Here is a 21,449-nt window from a genome sequence, read left to right as displayed (position 1 = left end):
CTTGTGCGAAGCAGGGATAAAATTACTGATCTGCTTAATTTACCCAGAAAAAGAAACTACAATAAACAAACTGTAAGAAATCATCACAATGAGACATTTTGCCTTTTAAATGTAACATTCTGAAGTACCATAACCACTCCATCTTACTAGGAGTGCCCTGTTGTCCCCCACCCCTATATAAGGAGTTAAGCTGTTTTTGAATGGTCTGACTTCCAACATGAGAATCTAATGGGTGCCGCTCCTGCCTCTACTAGCAAGGATAGAGAACCATACTGGAGTGTTATGCCTGGCCTCTGGCGTGTCACCTTTTCACCAGAAATCTAAATTAATGAAAATATGAAAAGATCCCATTGAAGGTCATATCCACTATAAAAAGGAGATATTATGCAATTCTAGGTTACAAATAACCACTTAGGTTTGGAAATGTGACAGCACTTCTGATGCCAAGTAGGACCATATACATTTCTGTCAATTAACAGAGTAACTCTTTATCTTCCTTAATATTCCCCAAGTACAGACTTAAATGAAAAAGAAACAGACAGGTGAAGAGATTCCTCATGTGAAGAGTTAATCAAGCAAGTAATGCCAGTGATATAAGAGCAGCCTAGATTACTGCTCAGGTTCCACTGAAACGCCTGAATGGAGCCAGATAATGCCAGAGAAAGCAGGAACATCTACAATACTGCACTGCTGCTGAACTGCACAGTATGAAATGTGCCCTAAAAATAAGTACATTTTACTATAAAACCAAACCATCAGACATTTACATACTAAATGACACAAAACACACAGACACTGGCACTAGACAGACATTTTCCAAAAAAGGATGCATGGAAACATGGAAAATCTTAAATTGCATGAGTATTACAGGAAGAAAATAAAATGGCCAAGGACACACACTTTATTCTCACAGTATGTTTAAGAACATGCAGAGCATTTAGACATCACCTCAAACCCCTCTCCGCTTTAAAAAGAAATTACTGACTGCATTCAAACCCATTAATCCAAAGCAAGTTACCTAGGTAACGCAGATATTTGTGACATTGGGATGGAGAAAGGGAAAAAAGACATAACAGGTGAAAATGGCATGTGAAAAGAACATTTTGGGACTAAAAGGCAACAGTGTGTTTGAACAGGTTTCCGGAGGAAAATGTGTCCTGAAGACAGTGTTTGCTTGGCAGAGGTTGTACACATTCTGAAAGGCTGACTTTTCGATTTAGGGTTAGTGAGACAGATGCAGCCTGTCTGAAACTCCTGTTCATACCGAGAGGAGAAAGCAATGACAACATTTCCCGAGGGAAAAAAAAAGACAAAAGCAAAAATCAGCTCACCACCACCATCCAATGCAGCACACTTCATCACAGCTGCAGTATAATAACATTTATTTTATTTTTTTAAAGCGGATTTGTCAATTCTAGTCAAAAATGTGTCTAGTTTAATGGCTTCTATTTCAATAATTAAAAACACTATTGTTTGCATTTACAATGCATCACAAAAATAAACGTTACAAGAAATGTGCGTGGAAAGGGCATATAGGTGGTAGAACTGCTTTTATTATTTACAGAATATATAAGAAGAAATGGAGAGGAGGAATGAAAACATAAAGGGGAGCGAAAAGGATGAGGAGGTCAATGGGAAGATAAGAAAGGAGGCAGTTGAGAGATTTCTAAAGATAGCAGAAGAAAAGCGTAGAATTTACTATAGAGGTTTTAGAGATGCACTCAATGAACAGGCGGTTAACATCAGCTTGCAATATTTGGTCAACATTAACTCCCTGTAGATTTTTTCCAATTCTGCTATCGGTGTCTATGTTTTGTAAATCAATTCATCCCAAAGCACGGTAGAAAAAAAAAAAAATGTATGTGTCAAAACTGTATGTGCTGACAAAATGCAAACTGTAAAGAGGTTTCAAACACCAGTGCAAACAGATTGTCTATGAGCACTGCAATCTTTAAGGGAATACTTCAGGGTGTCTGGTTTGTTTGTTTTTTACCTTCATAAAGAAATACATTAAAAAATCCTGAATCTCATGATTTCCATTGGTGTCGGGTATAGCCTACATTCCTACAAAGGGAATAGCAGTCTTATTGAAAGGAAATCAGTTTAGTGTATCCCAAGTAGAGTTTGCCCAATTTAAAAATTTTGACAAAAGTAACTGCCCAAACTCTACAGCTGTTTTAATGGATGTGTGTGGATGAGATCAGTGAGAGATCATCAACCAAGACTGTTGACAGTTGCTTAGTTCATAAAACATACATGTACCATTTCTCACAGGTCCTTCTACACAGGCAACCTGTTTTAGTTGCAAAGACAATAGCATATATTATTAGGATTGTTTTCTCCATGGCTATGGAATTTACACTAAACAGGAAATACTGAACTTTAATAAGCAAAATAAACCCAGCATCAATAACTCACTTTCCACAGTAACACTTCAGCACTTCCTTTATACAGCTAAGGCTCAGGAAGACAAACGCAGTGGAAAGGAAAAACAAAAAGACAGCACTGCTTATACGTAACAAGCCATCAGTGGAAAGGAATACACAATAAAGCTTTAATGTTCCCAATGGACTTGGTTACCCAGCATTCTCACTAACATGTGTGGATTTTTGTGGGGATTTTAGAAGAGAAAATGTAGATGTAACAGCTGGAAAAACATCCATGATGTTATTTGTCTAACAATGTTTAAAGCTTTGTGTATAGAATATATTTTTGATATTTTTATTTATTTTCACAGAATTCTATATACATTATATTTTCCAGTTATTCTTAAAATATTTCTAAAAAACTGTATTAGAAATGATTGCAGTCTCGTTTGAGAAGTAATTTCACACCAAACTGCAACAGGGGAGAGAACACATGTGTATGGCACCAAGATGTTAAATGCATACTTGAAAACAAGAGAAATATAAATGTATTCTTCCTGGTAAAATAGTTTATAAATAAAACCCAAGATAAGCAGAACACTACGGGCTTACACTGTATGTGAGAAGGTAAGTCCCTTGTAATCATACTCCTCCACCAGAAAAGTGGAAATCAGAGTCTGTATTCTATATTCAAATGTAAAACTTCACTCACACAATCAGTATTGTGTTTCAATGAAAAGTACTATGAACAAACGTTGCCTGTCATGTTGACAATCCTTCAGACTTTTAAGGGAGGGCTTTGTGATGGGATGATAAATGCATCTCACCACAAGGGAAACAATAAAAGTCACCACCAGCAACTCAAAAAGTATTACCATAAAAATAAAATTTGCCCATTAATCTCATTCTGAGATATTCTCTATTTAAAGGGACACCACCAGGCATTCAGACCACTTCATTTTAATTAAGTGGTCTGGGTGCAGTGTCCCTGTCCCCTTAACCTTGGAAGTGAAAACATTAAAGTTTTAGAGAAACTATAATGCCTACATTTTAGTATTAAGACAGCCACTGAAGGCACTCGCTGTGCATGAGGATGCCAGCGTCTTCAAAGTCCCTATAGGAAAGCATTGATTCAGTGTTTACTATAGGGAAGCCCTAATATGTCCACATGTGCCTTAGGTCCTCCAACGGCTTCACAGAGGGAGGAAACGGAGCCAGTGCAGAGAATTAATGTGAATGAAAAGAGGGGTTTTCAACCGTTTATAAATGCATGGGGGGCATTTAATAAGTTAAGGACAGGAGCATACTATAACATTAGGAATACAGTTCTATATTCCCAACGCTATAGTGTAATTTTAATAGAAGTTAAGCCAATCTTGAAACGGATTGGTTCCAATATAAATGTATGAATTATACCTACATCTACCTTAGAGCTTAGTATTTATTTGAGGATGCACATTGGACAGCAGCAAATTCCATTTATCATACACATTATACAATGAAAGACTATTTGCAAATATACTAACGATTTAACATGAAAACATGCATGCATCTAAAATTTGGCATTACTGGATCCTAATATGCAATAAAATTTAGGATTGTGCAATATGTGCATAACATATTATAATATACAAAGGTAGGGAGATTTTATAAATGATTCTAAAAATAGCTAATGCAAGTTGAATGCAGCCAGGAATCACATTCTATGCACACAGCCTTCCCACAATGTATCAGGAAAATATGTATTGATTAATTTCTAGTGTGTTAAGTTACAGAATGAACCGAATCCAAAGGACTCCTGGGACATTTATTTTAACCTCTAAGACAATAAATGCAGCTTTAACATTTCTATCACTGGTGGAAAATCAAGGGGTACATTTGTGCATTTTTGCAGTTTAACGCTCATCACGTAGAAATAATATTATTTGTCATAATGGTAAAAAAAAAAACCCTGTATGATTCTAATTGTGGCCGTAGTCACCATCACTGGGAGCAGAAGGATACTTCACAATGGTTCGTAAATAGCTCCTATGTCTATGTCACCCTGAGCCCATTATAGGTGCAAGGTGTTTATAATGTGTGTGTATTCTGTTAATTGTTTTGTGTGCTCTCCTGTCCTGCTGATGCTTGTTACCAACTAAGTGGATTTGGCTATGGAACCTGTACAGCACCCTCTGCTGGTAGCATGATTAGCCTTGGTAGAACAGCAATATACACTACCTGAATAGCAAAGCTTTTTTAATTAGCATATTCAGGTAGGATTGCATATTTCTAATTCTGCAGGCAGGAGAGATATTTGGTGTTAAACATTGTCTTCTCCCACCCTTTTATAAATGTTATTATGTTGTTATAATCCCCTGTATGTTTTCTGACATGCTTTGGTTATTTTATTATATTGGTCACAGCAATCTAAATGTAATGATCATCTAGTTCCATATTAATTCAAGTACTGTATATATTAGTTCATTTTGGAACTTGACTCCTGGTTGGATTTTTAGGAATCCCGATGACCGTGTCTTCATACCTGTTTGCTGGCTGCAAGACCCCTCTAGCCCTGGAATAAATCAAAAGAGCTAGGCCTGAAAGCTGCAAGTCCCTTAGTACAGGCAATAGCTATAATGACTGTAAGCAGAGCTGCAAAGGGATAGGCGGTGGGGACGATAACGGCCTGGAACAAAGGCTGCAGCAGAATAGGCAGAGGGGACGATACCTGCCTGGAGGGAGAGCTGCAGCGTGGTCAGATGGAAAAGCTCCTGAGAACCCAGACAAGCTTCGGCGACTAGGGTGAAACTGCTTTGCCAGAGCACAGTAGCACTGAGGTCTCCCTTCCTAATTATGTTTAAAGGACCACTAGAGGGTCAGGAACACAAACATGTATTCCTGACCATATAGTGTTAAAACCACCATCTAGCACCCCTGGGCCCCTCATGCCTCCATAAATATAGCAACATCTTACTGTATTCAAGCCAGAAGCTGTAGATCTGCATGCCGTTTGCCTAAAGAAAAAAACAAGCATTCTGCTGACATCATCAGAAATGGTAGCCTGATCCAATCACAGTGCTTCCCCATAGGATTGGCTGAGACTGACAAAGAGGCAGATCAGGGGCAGAGCCAGCATGCTTCAAACACAACCCTGGCCAATCAGCATCTCCTCATAGAGATGAATTGAATCAATGTATCTCTATGAGAAAAGTTCAGTGTCTGCATGCAGAGGGAGGAGACACTGAATGTTTGGATGCATTTTAGGCAGCCATGACCCAGGAAGTATCTCTAACAGCTATCTGAGGAGTGGCCAGTAGAGGTATCACTAGGCTGTAATGTAAACACTGCATTTTCTCTGAAAAAAAATTGTTTACAGCAAAAAGCCTAAAGGTAATGATTCTACACACCAGAACAAATTCAATAAGCTGTAGTTGTTCTGGTGACTATAGTGTCCCTTTAAATTCTTAGAAACATTACCAAGCTGGAAAACTCCCAAAGAGATAGTGGGGTTATGTATTAAGAGCAATTGTTGAGTATGGACAATCCTATTTTGTCCGTAATCTCTATAGTGATGGGTCCTCTTTTAGAATTTTGCCCCTGAATGGTACAGCATGAATGGAGAGGACAGACCAACAAGAACACCACGGGAAACCTCCTACAGTCTGTTTTGCTTAACTTCAAAGCAACTACTGCACTGTGCGCTGCAGTTGCTTTGATTAAAAGGCATTGAAATTTTAGTGAAGCTCCAACATAACCGCTTTAAGAAAGTATTCGCAATTAAAGTGAGCATCTTTGATGGTACTTGACAAATAACAGATAAAAACAGGGAAGTGCATTTCATTTTAAAGCCAGTGTACCAGGAACACAAAAATGGATCTGTTAACAGGGAAACAAAGTTGGGACAAGTTTCTGTATTTACTGAATACAGATTGTGGTTTAATCAGATTTCCCTTTAAAGAGCTGTGAAGATTAACTCTGCAGACAGTTTAAACACATCAGAAAACATGCTGGAACGTGGAGACGAAGTAAAGAGAACATTATGTCATTTAAACATATAAAAGCACCCTATGATAATTAGGTGTGGCAAACAGAACTAGCATAGGAAAATCCATAATAACTTACCATCTCCAGCTGGCAAGCCTCGCTCCTTCTTTTCTTCACATTTGTTGCACTCGCTGAAGTACAGAAGCAGAAACATATCCAAAAAGACCCAAACCAACGAGGTGGCCAAGACCACCTTGCAATAGGCAAACTTTTTCATAGCAAGAAAAAAGTGAAGCAAAAAAAAAAAAAAAAAAAGGACACTGATCACAAAAATAAAACAGAAATGTTGCAATAATCCGTTTTCACAAAGTGCTTTAAACCCTGAAGAAAAAGAAAGAAAGTCACCTTTTAGTGTCAGTCATTGCAGTGTCAAGTAAACAAAGTCTTATCAAACTCTCTATAGTACAGTGGTTCTTGAGCCAAGACTGACCTTGAATTTTTATCACTCCCAAACAGTTTGACAAAAAAAAAAATTTCCAGAAGTAGGACATCACTTACAAAATGTTTGTACTATAACCACTACATTGAGCATACGTGGCTGTGGGGCACAGAGTGACCTTTTAATCAAGGAGTTTGGTAGCCAAGGAAGCAGATACCACTACACAAAATTGCAAATATATTGGAAACTGGCAATTCTACTATATGTCTGGATATATTCTTCACCAGTTACACAGATATGCCCATATGTCATACAAAGGATGGGCATTTTTACAACTTCACAAATGTTTCTGTTTTTAATTTCAGCATATGTCAAAGAATATCATCTTGCATTATTGTTAAATCTGTCTAGCAGTTATATCAACATATGTGCTGACCTCATCATATCAATTTAACCATTTCCTTTAAGATGAACCATTTAATTTTCTCTCCAAAAAATTGACACACAACTAAGCAATCTCTCTGCCAGTGTGACACTTTTTACTGTAAAATCATATATGTAGCTGGTATTTGCAGGTGTACATAACGTTCCAAACTGAGCGTATTGCTTATTAAACAAGAGAACATATTGCAGGGCTTGACAAATTTGCTTGGAATGCAGAAGCCAGCGAAATAAAAATTAGGAGCCAGTTTTTCTTTTTTTTTTTTAAACAAAGCTTACTTTTCAACGACAAAAATACAAATCTTAAAGGGACACTATAGTCACCATAACCATTGCAGCTTAATGTAGTGGTTCTAGTGTCTATATACTGTCCCTATAGGCATTTCAGAGAAAAGAGAGTTTACAATGCTGTCTCGTAACACCTCTAGTGACAGTCACGCAGACTGCCACTAGAGGTGCTTCATGGGTCTAGTGCTGCCTAATTTGCAGCCCCTATATTCAATGTCTCAACGCTCTGAAGGCACTGAATGTTTCCCATAGAGATGCATTGAATCAATGCATCTCAAAGAGGAGATGTTGTTTAACGCACACGCAATAGCCTCCCAGAGATTATCTCAGCCATGGAGGCGGGGCCAGCACAGCGTGGGGAAAATAAAAGTTAATTAAAAACACCTAGCCCATGCAATCGGAAGAGGACGGTAACTTAAACACAGTCACTGACAGAAAAAGATATACGGACTGACAGAAGGATACACTGTCTCTCTGATTTGATACACAAACACTCACAACATGATAGACTCTCATTGACAGACATTCTAAGAGAGACACACACATACACATTCACTAGTATATGTTTGTTGGAGATTCAGTACTCTTTATATATAGCATAGGTGCAGGCTACCAAGGCTGCTCTCCAAACACCTTCACAAAGTAAAAGAATAATGCAACCGAAACACTACAAAAAACTAAATGGAGATTTACTCCACCATATAGTGGACCCAGCAACGTTTCGACACATGTACTGTCTTTGTCATGCCTAGGAACCCAACTAACACCATAATAAGTCCCCTCTTAATTACATCAATTAGTGCAAAAGGAACCACCCCACATGGATTAGGTTAATCAAATGTCAAAGTTAACTGACAGACACAGATACGGACACAGACACTTTATCTCACACAATCACAATTTATTGTCTGTTTGCTTAGTTTTTTTATTTCAATTAAAATCTACCCAGCTTCTCTATCTCTGGACCCTTGGGTCCACTGTGGATGCAATAATCAGCCCTTTTTGCTCGGCTCCCCAAAAAGCGATGTTTAGTAAAGCCAGAGAGACGTCGTATACTGGATGCCAGAATCACTGCAGGGCACGAGAGAAGGTAGAGCAAGACAATAGTCTCTCCCTCGCCGGGCTGTGTCCATTCACCCTCAGCCACCCGCCTCTGCTTAACGGCCTGACAAATTCCTGGCATCTAGGATTTGTCAAGCGCTGATAAAGATACACATACAGAAATATTTAACTTTATCAACATCTGAAGACACCTTTTTTATATTGCATGCCAACATTTTAAATAAACCCTAGCAAAAAAGAGGGACACATAAGGATAGAAAAGGGGGGCAGTGGGATTTGGGCCCAAAATATGAAATATCCTCCTGAATAAAGACCTATAATGTCAGAAGTGACAGTGTAAAAAACAAAAGTTAGTCTTTTCTATGTTGTATTTTTTTTTTTTTATGGGGCTTATTTTTTGCATACAATTAATTTTAAAATGTTCCTGATTTGCAGCAAATATAAAATATATTTTATCCCAGTAAATGCTTCAATGGTGAGGTAAAACCAAACTACCACTAGTAAAATGAGACACGTCGTCTTCAAAGGTCAATGGAAAAAAATATAAATAACTACAGAATAACAGTATTTCAATGTGATCTGATGTTTTCTTTTAACCCCTGAGGGTTAACTTATCCTTAATCCTAAGGGGTTAAATTTATTTAGTTACTTAAATATTTGTAAAATATTTATTTAGCTAGGGTGGGTAGAAGTTAGTGGGGAAATTGGGGGATTTACTGTTGGGCTAGTTACGGGTTAACAGTAAAAAAAAAAAAAAAAAAACCTTTTAAAAAGTTAAACTTTTTTGTAAAGTTTAAACAAAGTTTTAAAATAGTAAAACAAAGTTGTTAAAAGCTAAAATAAAGTTTTAAAAAGTAAAAAAAAAAAGTTTTAAAAAGGGGGGGAAAAAGCGTATTACCTCTACACTTGGTATAGGCCAGGCACAGGCAACCTTCGGCACTGCAGATGTTTTGGACTACACCTCCCATGATGCTCTGCCAGCATTATGGGTGTAAGAGCATTATGGGGGATGTAGTCCACAACATCTGGAGTGCCGAAGGTTTGAAATATGCCTTTTGAAACACCCTGGGGTGTCTTTAGGAAATGGTATGCCTTTGTTAAGAAATTGGAAAACACAACCTATTAAAAAAATTCAAAACGGGGACATGGACCCAGCGTAAAAATCCAAACTTAAATGGCTGTCTTCAACATGGTCATATACCTGGTAAAGGTACATACCGGGGCATTGCTGTACTCAGATGACATAGCTGAGCATAGCTGTACTAGCTGTACATAGCTGTACTCAGATGACATAGCCGTAGCACACATAAGGTTTGCAAAATATACAGTACAAACTCACTATATGTGTGTCAAATAGGTAGAAAAAAATGCTTATTACCACTACACTTGGAACAAGCTAACGGAAAAATTATGTCACACTAAAGTTCATAATATGTATTTTGAAATACCCTAGGATATCTTCTTTAAGGTCAACTTTTATTTTTTGTAACCCTCAGGGGTTACATTTTATTAATTTAAATATATGAAAACTACATATTTAGCACTATTGGGTCTTTAGGTCCCCCCCACCCTCAGGGTCCCACTCCTGCCGGGCTATAGGGGGAGGAAGGGGTTAATCAATTACCTTTCTCCAGCGCCGGGCTCCCTCGGCGCTGGGGAAATCTCTTTCTTCCGACGTCAGCGTTGAATGTGCATGCGCGGCAAGAGCTGCGTGCGCATTCAATCAGTCCATAGGAAAGCATTTCTCAATGCTTTCCTATGGACGTCAGCGTCTTCTCACTGTGATTTTCACAGTGAGAAGTGCTTCTAGCGGCTATCAATGATACAGCTACTAGAGGCTGGATTAACCCTAATGTAAGCTTCTCTGAAACTGCTATGTTTACAGCTGCAGGGTTAACCCTAGATGGACCTGGCACCCAGACCACTTCATTAAGCTGAAGTAGTCTGGGTGCCTATAGTGGTCCTTTAACTTTTTTTTTCTTTTCTTTTTTTTCATTAATTAGTTGAAAAAATGTAAAATTACCGTATATACTCAAGTATAAGACGAGTTTTTCAGCACATTTTTTGTGCTGAAAAACCCCAACTCGTCTTATACTCGAGTCAATGTCTGTATTATGGCAATTTACATTGCCATAACACAGACAATGGGGCTGTGTAGGAGGGGGGCAGTGTACTTACCTCTCCTGCAGCTCCTGTCAGCTCCCTCCTCCTCCGCGCCGGTCCAGTCAGCACCTCTGTCAGCTCCCAGTGTAAGTCTCGCGCGAGCCACGGGGTCAAAGTGCGGCTCTCGCGAGACTTACACTGGGACTTGCAGAGGAAGCTGACCGGACCGGCGCGGAGGAGGAGGGAGCTGACAGGAATTGCAGGAGAGGTAAGTGCTTTCTGCCAGCCCCCCTCCACTGAACTGCCAATGCCACTGGACCACCAGGGAGTGAGAGCCCCCCTCCCTGCCATGTATCAAGCAGGGAGGGGGGACGAAAAAAAAAATATATAAATAATAATAATAATAATAATAAAATAATATTTAAAAAAAATTATAAAATAAAATAAAAAATATTAATAAAACAAAAACAAAAAAATTTAAATAATAATTAAAAATAAATAAAAATGCCCACCCCTCACCAAGGCTCTGCAACACACACACAAACGCACTGCATTCATACACACACACACTGCACTCATTACACACACTGTAAATAAATATTCAATTAATATAATTTTGTTAGGATCTAATTTTATTTAGAAATTTACCAGTAGCTGCTGCATTTCCCATCCTAGTCTTATACTCGAGTCAATAAGTTTTCCCAGTTTTTTGGGGTGAAATTAGGGGCCTCGGCTTATATTCGGGTCGGCTTATACTCGAGTATATACAGTATATATTTTGCTTGCTGGGGTGGGGGGTTATGGGAAATTGGGTAATTTACTGTTCGTGCTGCTTACTGCTAGTTAGGGATTAACGGCAAAATAAAGTTTATAGAAATGTTAAATGTGTAAAAAAAAAAAAAAGTTTTAAAAAGTAAAAAATTACATTTAAAAATGCTCATTACCACTACACCTGGAACAAACTAGATAAAAAATGATCACACGCTAAGGTTCAATATATGCCTTTTAAATTACCCCAGGCTGTATTTTTTAATAAATAGTATGTGTTTGTGGCAAAGTTTGAATAACATCCCGAGATGCAGCACTGGATTCTGAATCACCTCTAGTGGCTGTCTGAGTGACTGTCACTAGAGGTGTTGCTAAGGAGCAATGTAACATTGCCTTTCTCTGAAAAGGCATTTACTTTAAAAAGCATGCAGGCAGTGGCGTAACTACTGCGGTCGCAGGGGTCGCAGCTGCGACTGGGCCCGTCACTCCAGAGGCCGCCCTGCGACCGCGGTGCCTGCCGCCATGTGTTACGACCCCGGGCGGCGTGGTATAACCGCTGGGGCCACACGTTAAGGGGCCCATGCTGTTAGGGCCACCCGATAGCTATAGTTTTTCTGAGGGCCTGGTCAGTGCTGCGGCGCTTTAACAGCGCTACTGGGCCCCCTTTGATGAGGTCAGAGGCTGGGAGGAAGCGACAGCCCCGGTCACTTCTCCAAGCTTACACAGAGAGCCGCGCGGGAGGAAGGAGTCAGAGTGACTCCCATCAGGCTGAGCCACCACTGGACCCCAGGGAAGTAACCCTTCTGCATCTCAAAGGTAGGAAACAGGAGGGTGACTAAAATATTTTGTATGTGTTTCTGTGTGTGTGTGTCTGGGCGCGAGCGTCTATGTGTGTGTCTGCATGTGTGGGGGGGGGCAACGTATGGTAGGGGGAGGGTAGACGTATGGAGGGGGTAGCGGGGGTAGATGTATAGAGGGGGCCCCAGGGAAGTTTTTGCATTGGGGCACCGTGGTTTCTAGTTACGTGTCTCTGTGCAGGGACAGGATTTAGACACCAGAACCACTACATTAAGCTGAAATGGTCTGGTATACAAATTGTGTTGCTTTAACAATTTTATTTAGATCGTTCAAAATGAAACTGTTTAAAAAAAAAAAATGCCTCCTAACTTTTTAGCAGGCTCCTAGATTCCAAGCAAATTTGTCATGCCCTGGTTTAACTTCTCTCTGCCATACACTGAATGTTTTATTATTTTCAAGATCATTAACTTGTTCTCACTTCTCCAGCAGGGTGGAACATAAAATAAATACATAAATAATAAAGAGGTAATTATTCAAATTAACAAAAATAGTTTATTTTTTACATGATTTAAAAATGTATTTTTTTTTTTTTTTTTCTACATCAATGATTGATAATGCAATTCAAGGAGATGTACATGCAAATTATGAGTCATGGAGCGAATTCCACAATTCCAATTTGCTCCTGAATTCCCAGCAGCAATTAAAGGAGCACTATAGGGTCAGGAACACAAACATGTATTCCTCACCCAATAGGGTTAAAACCACCATCTAGCCAACCTGGTCCCCTCTTGCCTCCCTAAATATAGTAAAATCTTACTTGTATTCAAGCCTGAAGCTGCTGGCTTTGTCCCTGTTTTCTTTTGACCTGCCCATTGCCTACTAACATCATCAGAAGTGGTAGCCTGATCCAATCACGATGCTTCCCCATAGGATTGGCTGAGACTGACAAAGAGGCAGATCAGGGGCAGAGCCAGCACAATTCAAACACAGCCCTTGCCAATCAGCATCTCCTCATAGAGATGAATTGGATCAATTAATCTCTATGAGGAAAGTTCAGTGAATGCAGAGGGAGGAGATACTGAATGTTTGGATGCATTTAGGCAGCCATGACCCAGGAAGGATCTCTAACAGTCATCTAAGGAGTGGCCAGTGAAGTTATCACTAGGCTGTAATGTAAACAATGCATTTTCTCTGAAAAGACAGTGTTTACTTCAAAAAGCCTGAAGGTAATGATTCTACTCACCAGAACAATTTCAATAAGCTGTAGTTGTCCTGGTGACTATAGTGTCCCTTTAACTGTGAAAAAATGCTTGAGTAGCATACTCTGACATCATCAGTTCTGGTGATGAACCAAACATCATAAATACATATTCTCATCAGTGGGGCAAACCGCATGTTTTGCAAGAGTAACATAACAGAAATCAGCACAGCTATCAAAAACATGACATTTATCTCTAAAACACAAAACTAAATTAATTAAATTTCTGGCTATGCATAAAATGCATATTTTGCTCTATAAATCAATGATTTTGCAAGGGTTTATTTTTCCATTTTCATGAAAAAAAAAAAAAAAGAAAGAAACTTATTATGCATAACACAAACTAGCACTGGGGGATGTCTAGAATTTCCTCCAATATGGGAATACACCAAGCAAATCAACCGCAGAAGGCATCTACAGAAATCATTAAAAAAAAACATTTTTTTAAAGTTTAAAACATTTAATTATGCTTTTATCCCCCCACTAATTAACATAAATAGTGACACTTTCCTGTATCACAGTTCGGTGTCATCTATCATCTGTACAAATACTTACGTTAAAAGAATATATACAATAGGACTAGCTTATAAAGCCACTGTCAAACTCCCTTTGTGTCCTGACCCACCACTCAATATATATATCACTTCATACATGATCAATTGTGTGTGAACCTCTGGTTTTATCCAGAACAGGAGGAATTTGTGTCCAGATGAAAAGCAGCAACATTAGGTATTTGCCATGGTAACAGAAGGCTGGGGGCTGGGAAACAAATGATCTTCACATTTCCTGCCTGGGATAGTGTGACTACTAAACCTAGTAAACGAAAGGACAAAGCAACTTCTTTATTTCAGGGCTCGGTATATCATAAAAAAAAATGTTGCAAAACCCCTTTATTTCATATTGCATAGTTAATACATAGTTAACCTATGTGACCAAAGCCTGCAGCTGTTATACACAAACAAATAACCTGAACCTGTATACCAAATGTAAAATCCTATCACTCAAAATTTAAAGTTGGTGACAACTTTAAAAGTGAGAGATAGAAGCTACTACACAAAAAAAGGCAAAAAAAAAAAGGTGAAGAAGGAAGAAGAGGAAATATATTTTTTTCTTAAACAATAAAATAATTTTTAAAAAAACAATCAGATCTTCACAAGGTTACAGAGCTAAAAATAAACCTTTTCACACCGATCAAAACTCATTAAACAGTAAACATCTTTCATTTACAAAAACAAATATCTCAGAGAAAAAGGATACACATTTTTGTTTTTCAAGTTGTCGGTTGTCAACTTTTAAAAGGATGCAAATGCATTAACCCCTTAAGGACACATGACATGTCAGGATTCCCTTTTATTCAAGAAGTTTGGTCCTTAAGGGGTTAAACGATTAAACCTGAGTGAATTATTATGAAAGATACTTCCCTCTGAATGTTTAGTATTGAAATCAGTCAGTTGACATACCATATGACTCAGAACTGAAACAATCAGTAATGTAACAGGAGGCAAACTTCTGCAGCTCTATAGAACAGACTGGCAAAGAGGAAATTATTAAAGGTTGGGAAACATGTCCTGCATCTCAAGAGAACAAGCCAACATTCCTAAATTTGTTTTATTCATAACAGGGAGAAATTACCAATTGACCAAGGAAAGTATTATTCTATTTGTTATCTTGAGTGCATTAGGTTCAATCTAACAAACCAATCAAGAAATCTAAGCATGAATTAAATGTCAGGCACAAGTCTATTTTTCTACATGAAAGCAGTTTTGCCATTTAAAAAAAATATATATATAGGGCTACGGGATTTGTTTTTCCATCTGAGGAAGAAAACCTCATACTTCAGATCAAAGTTACAGTCTGATGAAACTCGCATTGAAAGCAGAAGCTGAAAATGCGATTAAATACAATTTAAACATAACACCAGCAAAGCATTTAAGCAGGAAAGGTGCATTTATATTTTAATAGTTTCCAAGTACATGCTTGGGTCCAGATACTATTATCCTACTTAATAACACTACTTAGTTTAACACAATTAAATAGAGTTTTAATATTTTTCAATATTAGGCAGATCCAGGATTTACATCAATATGCAAGAGTACACAAGGCCTGTGATAATGGGATCACTGATATTGCACTGAAACGGTGTACAAATGCACAAACTAAAAAGCAGTTTATAAAAAAACAAAAAGAAGAGATATATATATATATATATATATATATATATATATATATATATATATATATATATATATATATATATAAATCTGATGCAAAAAGTAACGCCTCAAGATCATACATCTTACCAGAAAGCAGCAGCGTTAAAAATGTATTTTAGACATTTAAAAAAACAGTCATATATTAAAACATGCAAGGCTTAACCTTATGACTGTTAGGACAATTACAAAGACATTAAGAATGATCTATTTTATGGTTATTATGAATTAAAATACAATGGCCTCCTAACCCACCAACCAAGTTACAGAGTGACATACTGAGCAAATGAGGGGTCTATCACATTAACAGATAAATTGAATAGTTGAGTTACACTATAATATTTTAAAGGATGCAACCAGGAAACACATTTTCATCACAGAATGGATCTCTTGAATGAGAGTTTGTCATAGACACACAGTCAAATGCTGACATATTTAGAAAAGAAGGCAATAAAAACACACCATTCCCATAGAAATATACATTGCTTTCACATGCCAATAAAGTGTAATAGTCCATAACAGATTTCCAATAGTCAATTGTTACACAAAAAAACACATATGCTCAATACAGCATGGACAGTATAACAACCAGTCACAAAAACTTGATGTGACAAAGAGATTGCAATATAAGGCTGATTTTCTAGGGCATAGTGATCTACAGGCATTGATTTCCACTACATGGACCACACTACCTATGACCCAGGATCAGCCACTTCATAGAGCACTAACACAGCGTAGTGATCAGCCACACCATGCAGATACCCACGCGGCGCCAGGCAGCCACACAAAGCCAGATAATCATGCCGCGCCAGGCAGCCACACAGAGCCAGATCCACACGCCGCGCCAGGCAGCCACACAGAGCCAGATCCACACGCCGCGCCAGCCACACAGACCCAGAGCCACACGCCGCGCCAGCCACACAGAACCAGATCCACACGCCGCGCCAGCCACACAGAACCAGATCCACACGCCGCGCCAGCCACACAGAACCAGATCCACACGCCGCGCCAGCCACACAGATCCACACGCCACGCCGCGCCAGCCACACAGAGCCAGATCCACACGCCACGCCAGCCACACAGAGCCAGATCCACACGCCGCGCCAGCCACACAGAACCAGATCCACACGCCGCGCCAGCCACACAGAACCAGATCCACACGCCGCGCCAGCCACACAGAACCAGATCCACACGCCGCGCCAGCCACACAGAACCAGATCCACACGCCGCGCCAGCCACACAGAACCAGATCCACACGCCGCGCCAGCCACACAGAACCAGATCCACACGCCGCGCCAGCCACACAGAACCAGATCCACACGCCGCGCCAGCCACACAGAACCAGATCCACACGCCGAGCCAGCCACACAGAACCAGATCCACACGCCGCACTAGCCACACAGAGCCAGATCCACACGCCGCACTAGCCACACAGAGCCAGATCCACACGCCGCGCCAGGAAGCCACACAGAGCCAGATCCACACGCCAGGCAGCCACACAGAGCCAGATCCACACGCCAGGCAGCCACACAGAGCCAGATCCACACGCCAGGCAGCCACACAGAGCCAGATCCACACGCCGCGCCAGGCAGCCACACAGAGCCAGATCCACACGCCGCGCCAGGCAGCCACACAGAGCCAGATCCACACGCCGCGCCAGGCAGCCACACAGAGCCAGATCCACACGCCGCGCCAGGCAGCCACACAGAGCCAGATCCACACGCCGCGCCAGGCAGCCACACAGAGCCAGATCCACACGCCGCGCCAGGCAGCCACACAGAGCCAGATCCACACGCCGCGCCAGGCAGCCACACAGAGCCAGATCCACACGCCGCGCCAGGCAGCCACACAGAGCCAGATCCACACGCCGCGCCAGGCAGCCACACAGAGCCAGATCCACACGCCGCGCCAGGCAGCCACACAGAGCCAGATAGCCGGGCAGAGCCAGATAGCCGGGCAGAGCCAGATAGCCGGGCAGAGCCAGATAGCCGGGCAGAGCCAGATAGCCAGGCAGAGCCAGATAGCCAGGCAGTCAGACAGTGGTCCTGTTGTTTTGTTGGTCGCACAGTGGTTCTCACATTTCCAGCTCTGGTGAAGGGTCCTACCAAAAAACCCACCTGGTCCAGTAGCCGGCTCCCGGGCTCTCCTCCAAGCAGTTCGCGGAATGTTTCCCCCACTCGGCACACGGCAGTACGGCAAGCCTCGCAGCTCTCTCACCTGTCACTCCCTCGCCATCCCAGCTAGCTCTTCACACGCATGGCGGAATAAACTGCTCCATGAGTCAATACATATAAACACACGGCGCCGGCTTCTCCGTCTAACTGAACCCACCGAGCTCTCCCCGCTGGCTCCTTCCCGTCCCCCAGTACGGAGAGCCCCGCAGGACAAACTATCTCCTCCCGCTCGAGCAACGCGTCACACACACATCCTCTCACACTCACACATCCACAGGCCCCTCCCCTGGGCGGAGTCGACGCTTAGTGTATCGTCAGCTGCCCCCATTCTCCGACCTCCCGCGACGAGGAAGCGCCCGCCGTGACGTCACAGGGAGCGATGGAGTTTGCTCTCGGTAGGAGCTGGGAGCCGGAGGTGCCCACGTCACAGCATGGACTCTGCGGCTTCTCCGAGTCAATCATTACACCAAGTCACTGCTGCACCTTCCACACTGTGTAATATGTTACCGATATCTGAATCAGACACATCTCTCCTTATTGTCACTGACATGAGAGAGAGAGAGAAGGGGGGGAGAGAGAGAGAGCGCAATGGGGATGGAGCAGCGCTAAATAACTGAGCACTGGAAAGTCACAAGAGGCAGCTCACCTGAGTGTAGAGGATTCCCTCTAAAACCTTTTAGCTATGACCAGCTCTGGATAAAACTGTGTGCAGTGGTATTATATCCCCACTGGCAGGGTATTCTTCAGGCAATGGTTCTCAGTGGGAGGGTGACTGAATATGAAATGACAAAAAGGAAGCCAATAGTGCTCTCTATATGTAGTAATTAGTGATGTACCAAACTGTCCGCCGGCGAACAGTTCCCGGTGAACTTAGCGTGTTCGCGTTCGCCACGGCGGGCGGACACATGCGCAGTTCGATCCGCCCCCTATTCGTCATCATTGGGCAAACTTTGACCCTGTGCCTCTCGGTCAGCAGACACATTCCAGCCAATCAGCAGCACTCCCTCCCTTCCACACCCTACAACTTGCCTCCCAGCATCCATTTTCAATTCATTCTGAAGCTGCATGCTTAGTGAGAGGAGGGAAAGTTTAGCTGCTGCTGATTAGATAGGGAAATTGATAGCTAGGCTAGGGTATTCAGTGTCAACTACAATCCTGAAGGACTCATCTGATCTCTGCTGTAAGGACAGCACCCCACAAAGCCCTTTTTAGGGCTAGAACATCAGGCTGCTTTTTTTTTTTTCTGTGTAATGTTATTGCAGGTGCCTGCCTGCCAGCTTCTGTGTGAGATTCACATTGGATACTGTGCCCACTTGCCCAGTGCCACCACTCATATCTGTTTTTACAATAGCTTAAGCTTTAGATTAAAAAAAATGTATTTTTTTTCACTGTAATAGAAGAGCAGTTAGTTGTCTGCAAGCGTCTGGGTGTCAGGCCTCCTTCAGCGTGTGCTCTGCAGACCTGTGCCAGCGTGCTTTGACAGTTGCCAATCATATCTGGTGTCTCTTTAGCGTGCTTTTACAAAGAAAAAAGGTTTCCAGTGTAAGCTAATAGCAGCCAGTCAGTGTCCTTCAAGCGGCTCTGTCAGGCCTACAGTGTGTGCTCTCCAGAACTGTTCAAGTGCACATTGCCAATCATATCTGGTGTCTCTATAGCGTGCTTTTAAAACCAAAATTTTGTTTCCACTGTAATAGAAGAGCAGTTGCCTGCCTGCCAGCTTCTGTGTGAGGTTCACAGTGGATACTGTGCCCTCTTGCCCAGTGCCACCACTCATATCTGTTTTTACATACATAGCTTAAAGGACCACTCTAGGCACCCAGACCACTTCAGCTTAATGAAGTGGTCTGGGTGCCAGGTCCAGCTAGGGTTAACTAATTGTTTTATAAACATAGCAGTTTCAGAGAAACTGCTATGTTTATCAATTAGTTAAGCCTTCCCCTTTTTCCTCTAGTGGCTGTCTCACTGACAGCCGCTAGAGGCGCTTGCGTGATTCTCACTGTGAAAATCACAGTGAGAGCACGCAAGCGTCCATAGGAAAGCATTATGAATGCTTTCCTATGTGACCGGCTGAATGCGCGCGCAGCTCTTGCCGCGCGTGCGCATTCAGCCGACGGGGAGGAGAAGAGGCGGATCGGAGGAGGAGAGCTCTCCGCCCAGCGCTGGAAAAAGGTAAGATTTAACCAATTTCCAGAGCCGGGCGGGAGGGGGTCCCTGAGGGTGGGGGCACCCTCAGGGCACTCTAGTGCCAGGAAAACGAGTATGCTTTCCTGGCACTAGAGTGGTCCTTTAAGCTTTAGATTTAAAATAAATATTTTTTTTTCACTGTAATAGAGCAGTTAGTTGTCTGCAAGCGTCTGGGTGTCAGGCCTCCTTCAGCGTGTGCTCTGCAGACCTGTGCCAGCGTGCTTTGACAGTTGCCAATCATATCTGGTGTCTCTTTAGCGTGCTTTTACAAAGAAAAAAGGTTTCCAGTGTAAGCTAATAGCAGCCAGTCAGTGTCCTTCAAGCGGCTCTGTCAGGCCTACAGTGTGTGCTCTCCAGAACTGTTCAAGTGCACATTGCCAATCATATCTGGTGTCTCTATAGCGTGCTTTTAAAACCAAAATGTGTTTTTCACTGTTATTGATTGAATAGCAGTTACTTGTCTTCAAGCGGGTGTGTCAGGCCTACAGTGTGTGCTCTGCAGAACTGTAACAGTTCACATTGCCAATCATATCTGGTCTCACAGTAGCTTGCACGCATAGTACCACTAATCCCCCAAAAAATGACAGGCAGAGGCAGGCCACCCCGCAGGGGCCGTCGTGGTCGTCGTGCTGTGATTCCCTTTTGCCCTAGAATAATGCCCAGTTTTCAGAAGCCACGTACCCTGAACTTGAAAAGTTCTGAGGACATAGTTGACTGGCTAACACAGGACACCCAATCTTGTACAGCCTCCGCTCGGAACCTTGACGCACCATCCTCCTCCAGCTTCGCTTCAGGCACCTCTCAAGATAGCACTCACCCGCCTGCCGCCACCACCAAAACTAGCACCACAGCCGCTTTACTTGGTATGTCAGAGGAGTTATTCACACACCCGTTTGAAGAAATGAGTGATGCGCAACCATTATTGCTAGAGGATGTAGATAACAGGGATATGTCTCAGGCAGGCAGCATTAAACACATGGAGATACGGTGTGATGATGATGTTGTACCCGCTGCTGCTTCCTTTTCTGAGTTGTCAGATACAAGCGAAGCGGTTGATGATGACGATGCGTCCATGGATGTCACGTGGGTGCCCGCTCGGCAAGAAGAAGAACAGGGCGAAAGTTCAGATGGGGAGACAGAGAGGAGGAGGAGACGAGTTGGAAGCAGGGGGGGGTCGTCGCAAGGAGCTAGTGGCACAGTCAGACAGCATGCATCGGCACCCAGGGTCAGCCAGACAGCACGCCAATCAACGCATGCTGTTGCTACCACCAGAATGCCGTCATTGCAGAGCTCAGCAGTGTGGCATTTTTTTGTGTGTCTGCCTCTGACAACAGCGATGCCATTTGCAACCTGTGCCAAAGGAAACTGAGTCGTGGGAGGTCCAATACCCAC

The 21,449-nt window shown here is 42.0% G+C and overlaps 1 protein-coding gene across 1 annotated transcript in view; it reads right to left on the bottom strand.

Moving 5' to 3' along the window:
- Window positions 1–18,134, bottom strand: part of GALNT1 (polypeptide N-acetylgalactosaminyltransferase 1) — a 249,115-nt gene extending 230,981 nt beyond the window's left edge. Inside the window, exons 1-2 of the mRNA XM_063451885.1 lie at window positions 17,817–18,134; window positions 6,471–6,713 (exon numbers count right to left, since the gene is read on the bottom strand). Coding sequence (XP_063307955.1) covers window positions 6,471–6,609 — 139 coding nt within the window. The 5' untranslated portion in view covers window positions 6,610–6,713; window positions 17,817–18,134. The remainder of the gene's footprint in view (window positions 1–6,470; window positions 6,714–17,816) is intronic.
- Between the last annotated feature and the right edge of the window lie 3,315 nt (window positions 18,135–21,449).

This window comes from Pelobates fuscus, chromosome 4 (genome assembly GCF_036172605.1).
Source record: "Pelobates fuscus isolate aPelFus1 chromosome 4, aPelFus1.pri, whole genome shotgun sequence".
Lineage (NCBI taxonomy): Eukaryota > Metazoa > Chordata > Amphibia > Anura > Pelobatidae > Pelobates > Pelobates fuscus.
The sequence above is the reverse complement of the archived record's forward strand: the minus strand, read 5'-3'. Positions and strand labels throughout refer to the sequence as shown.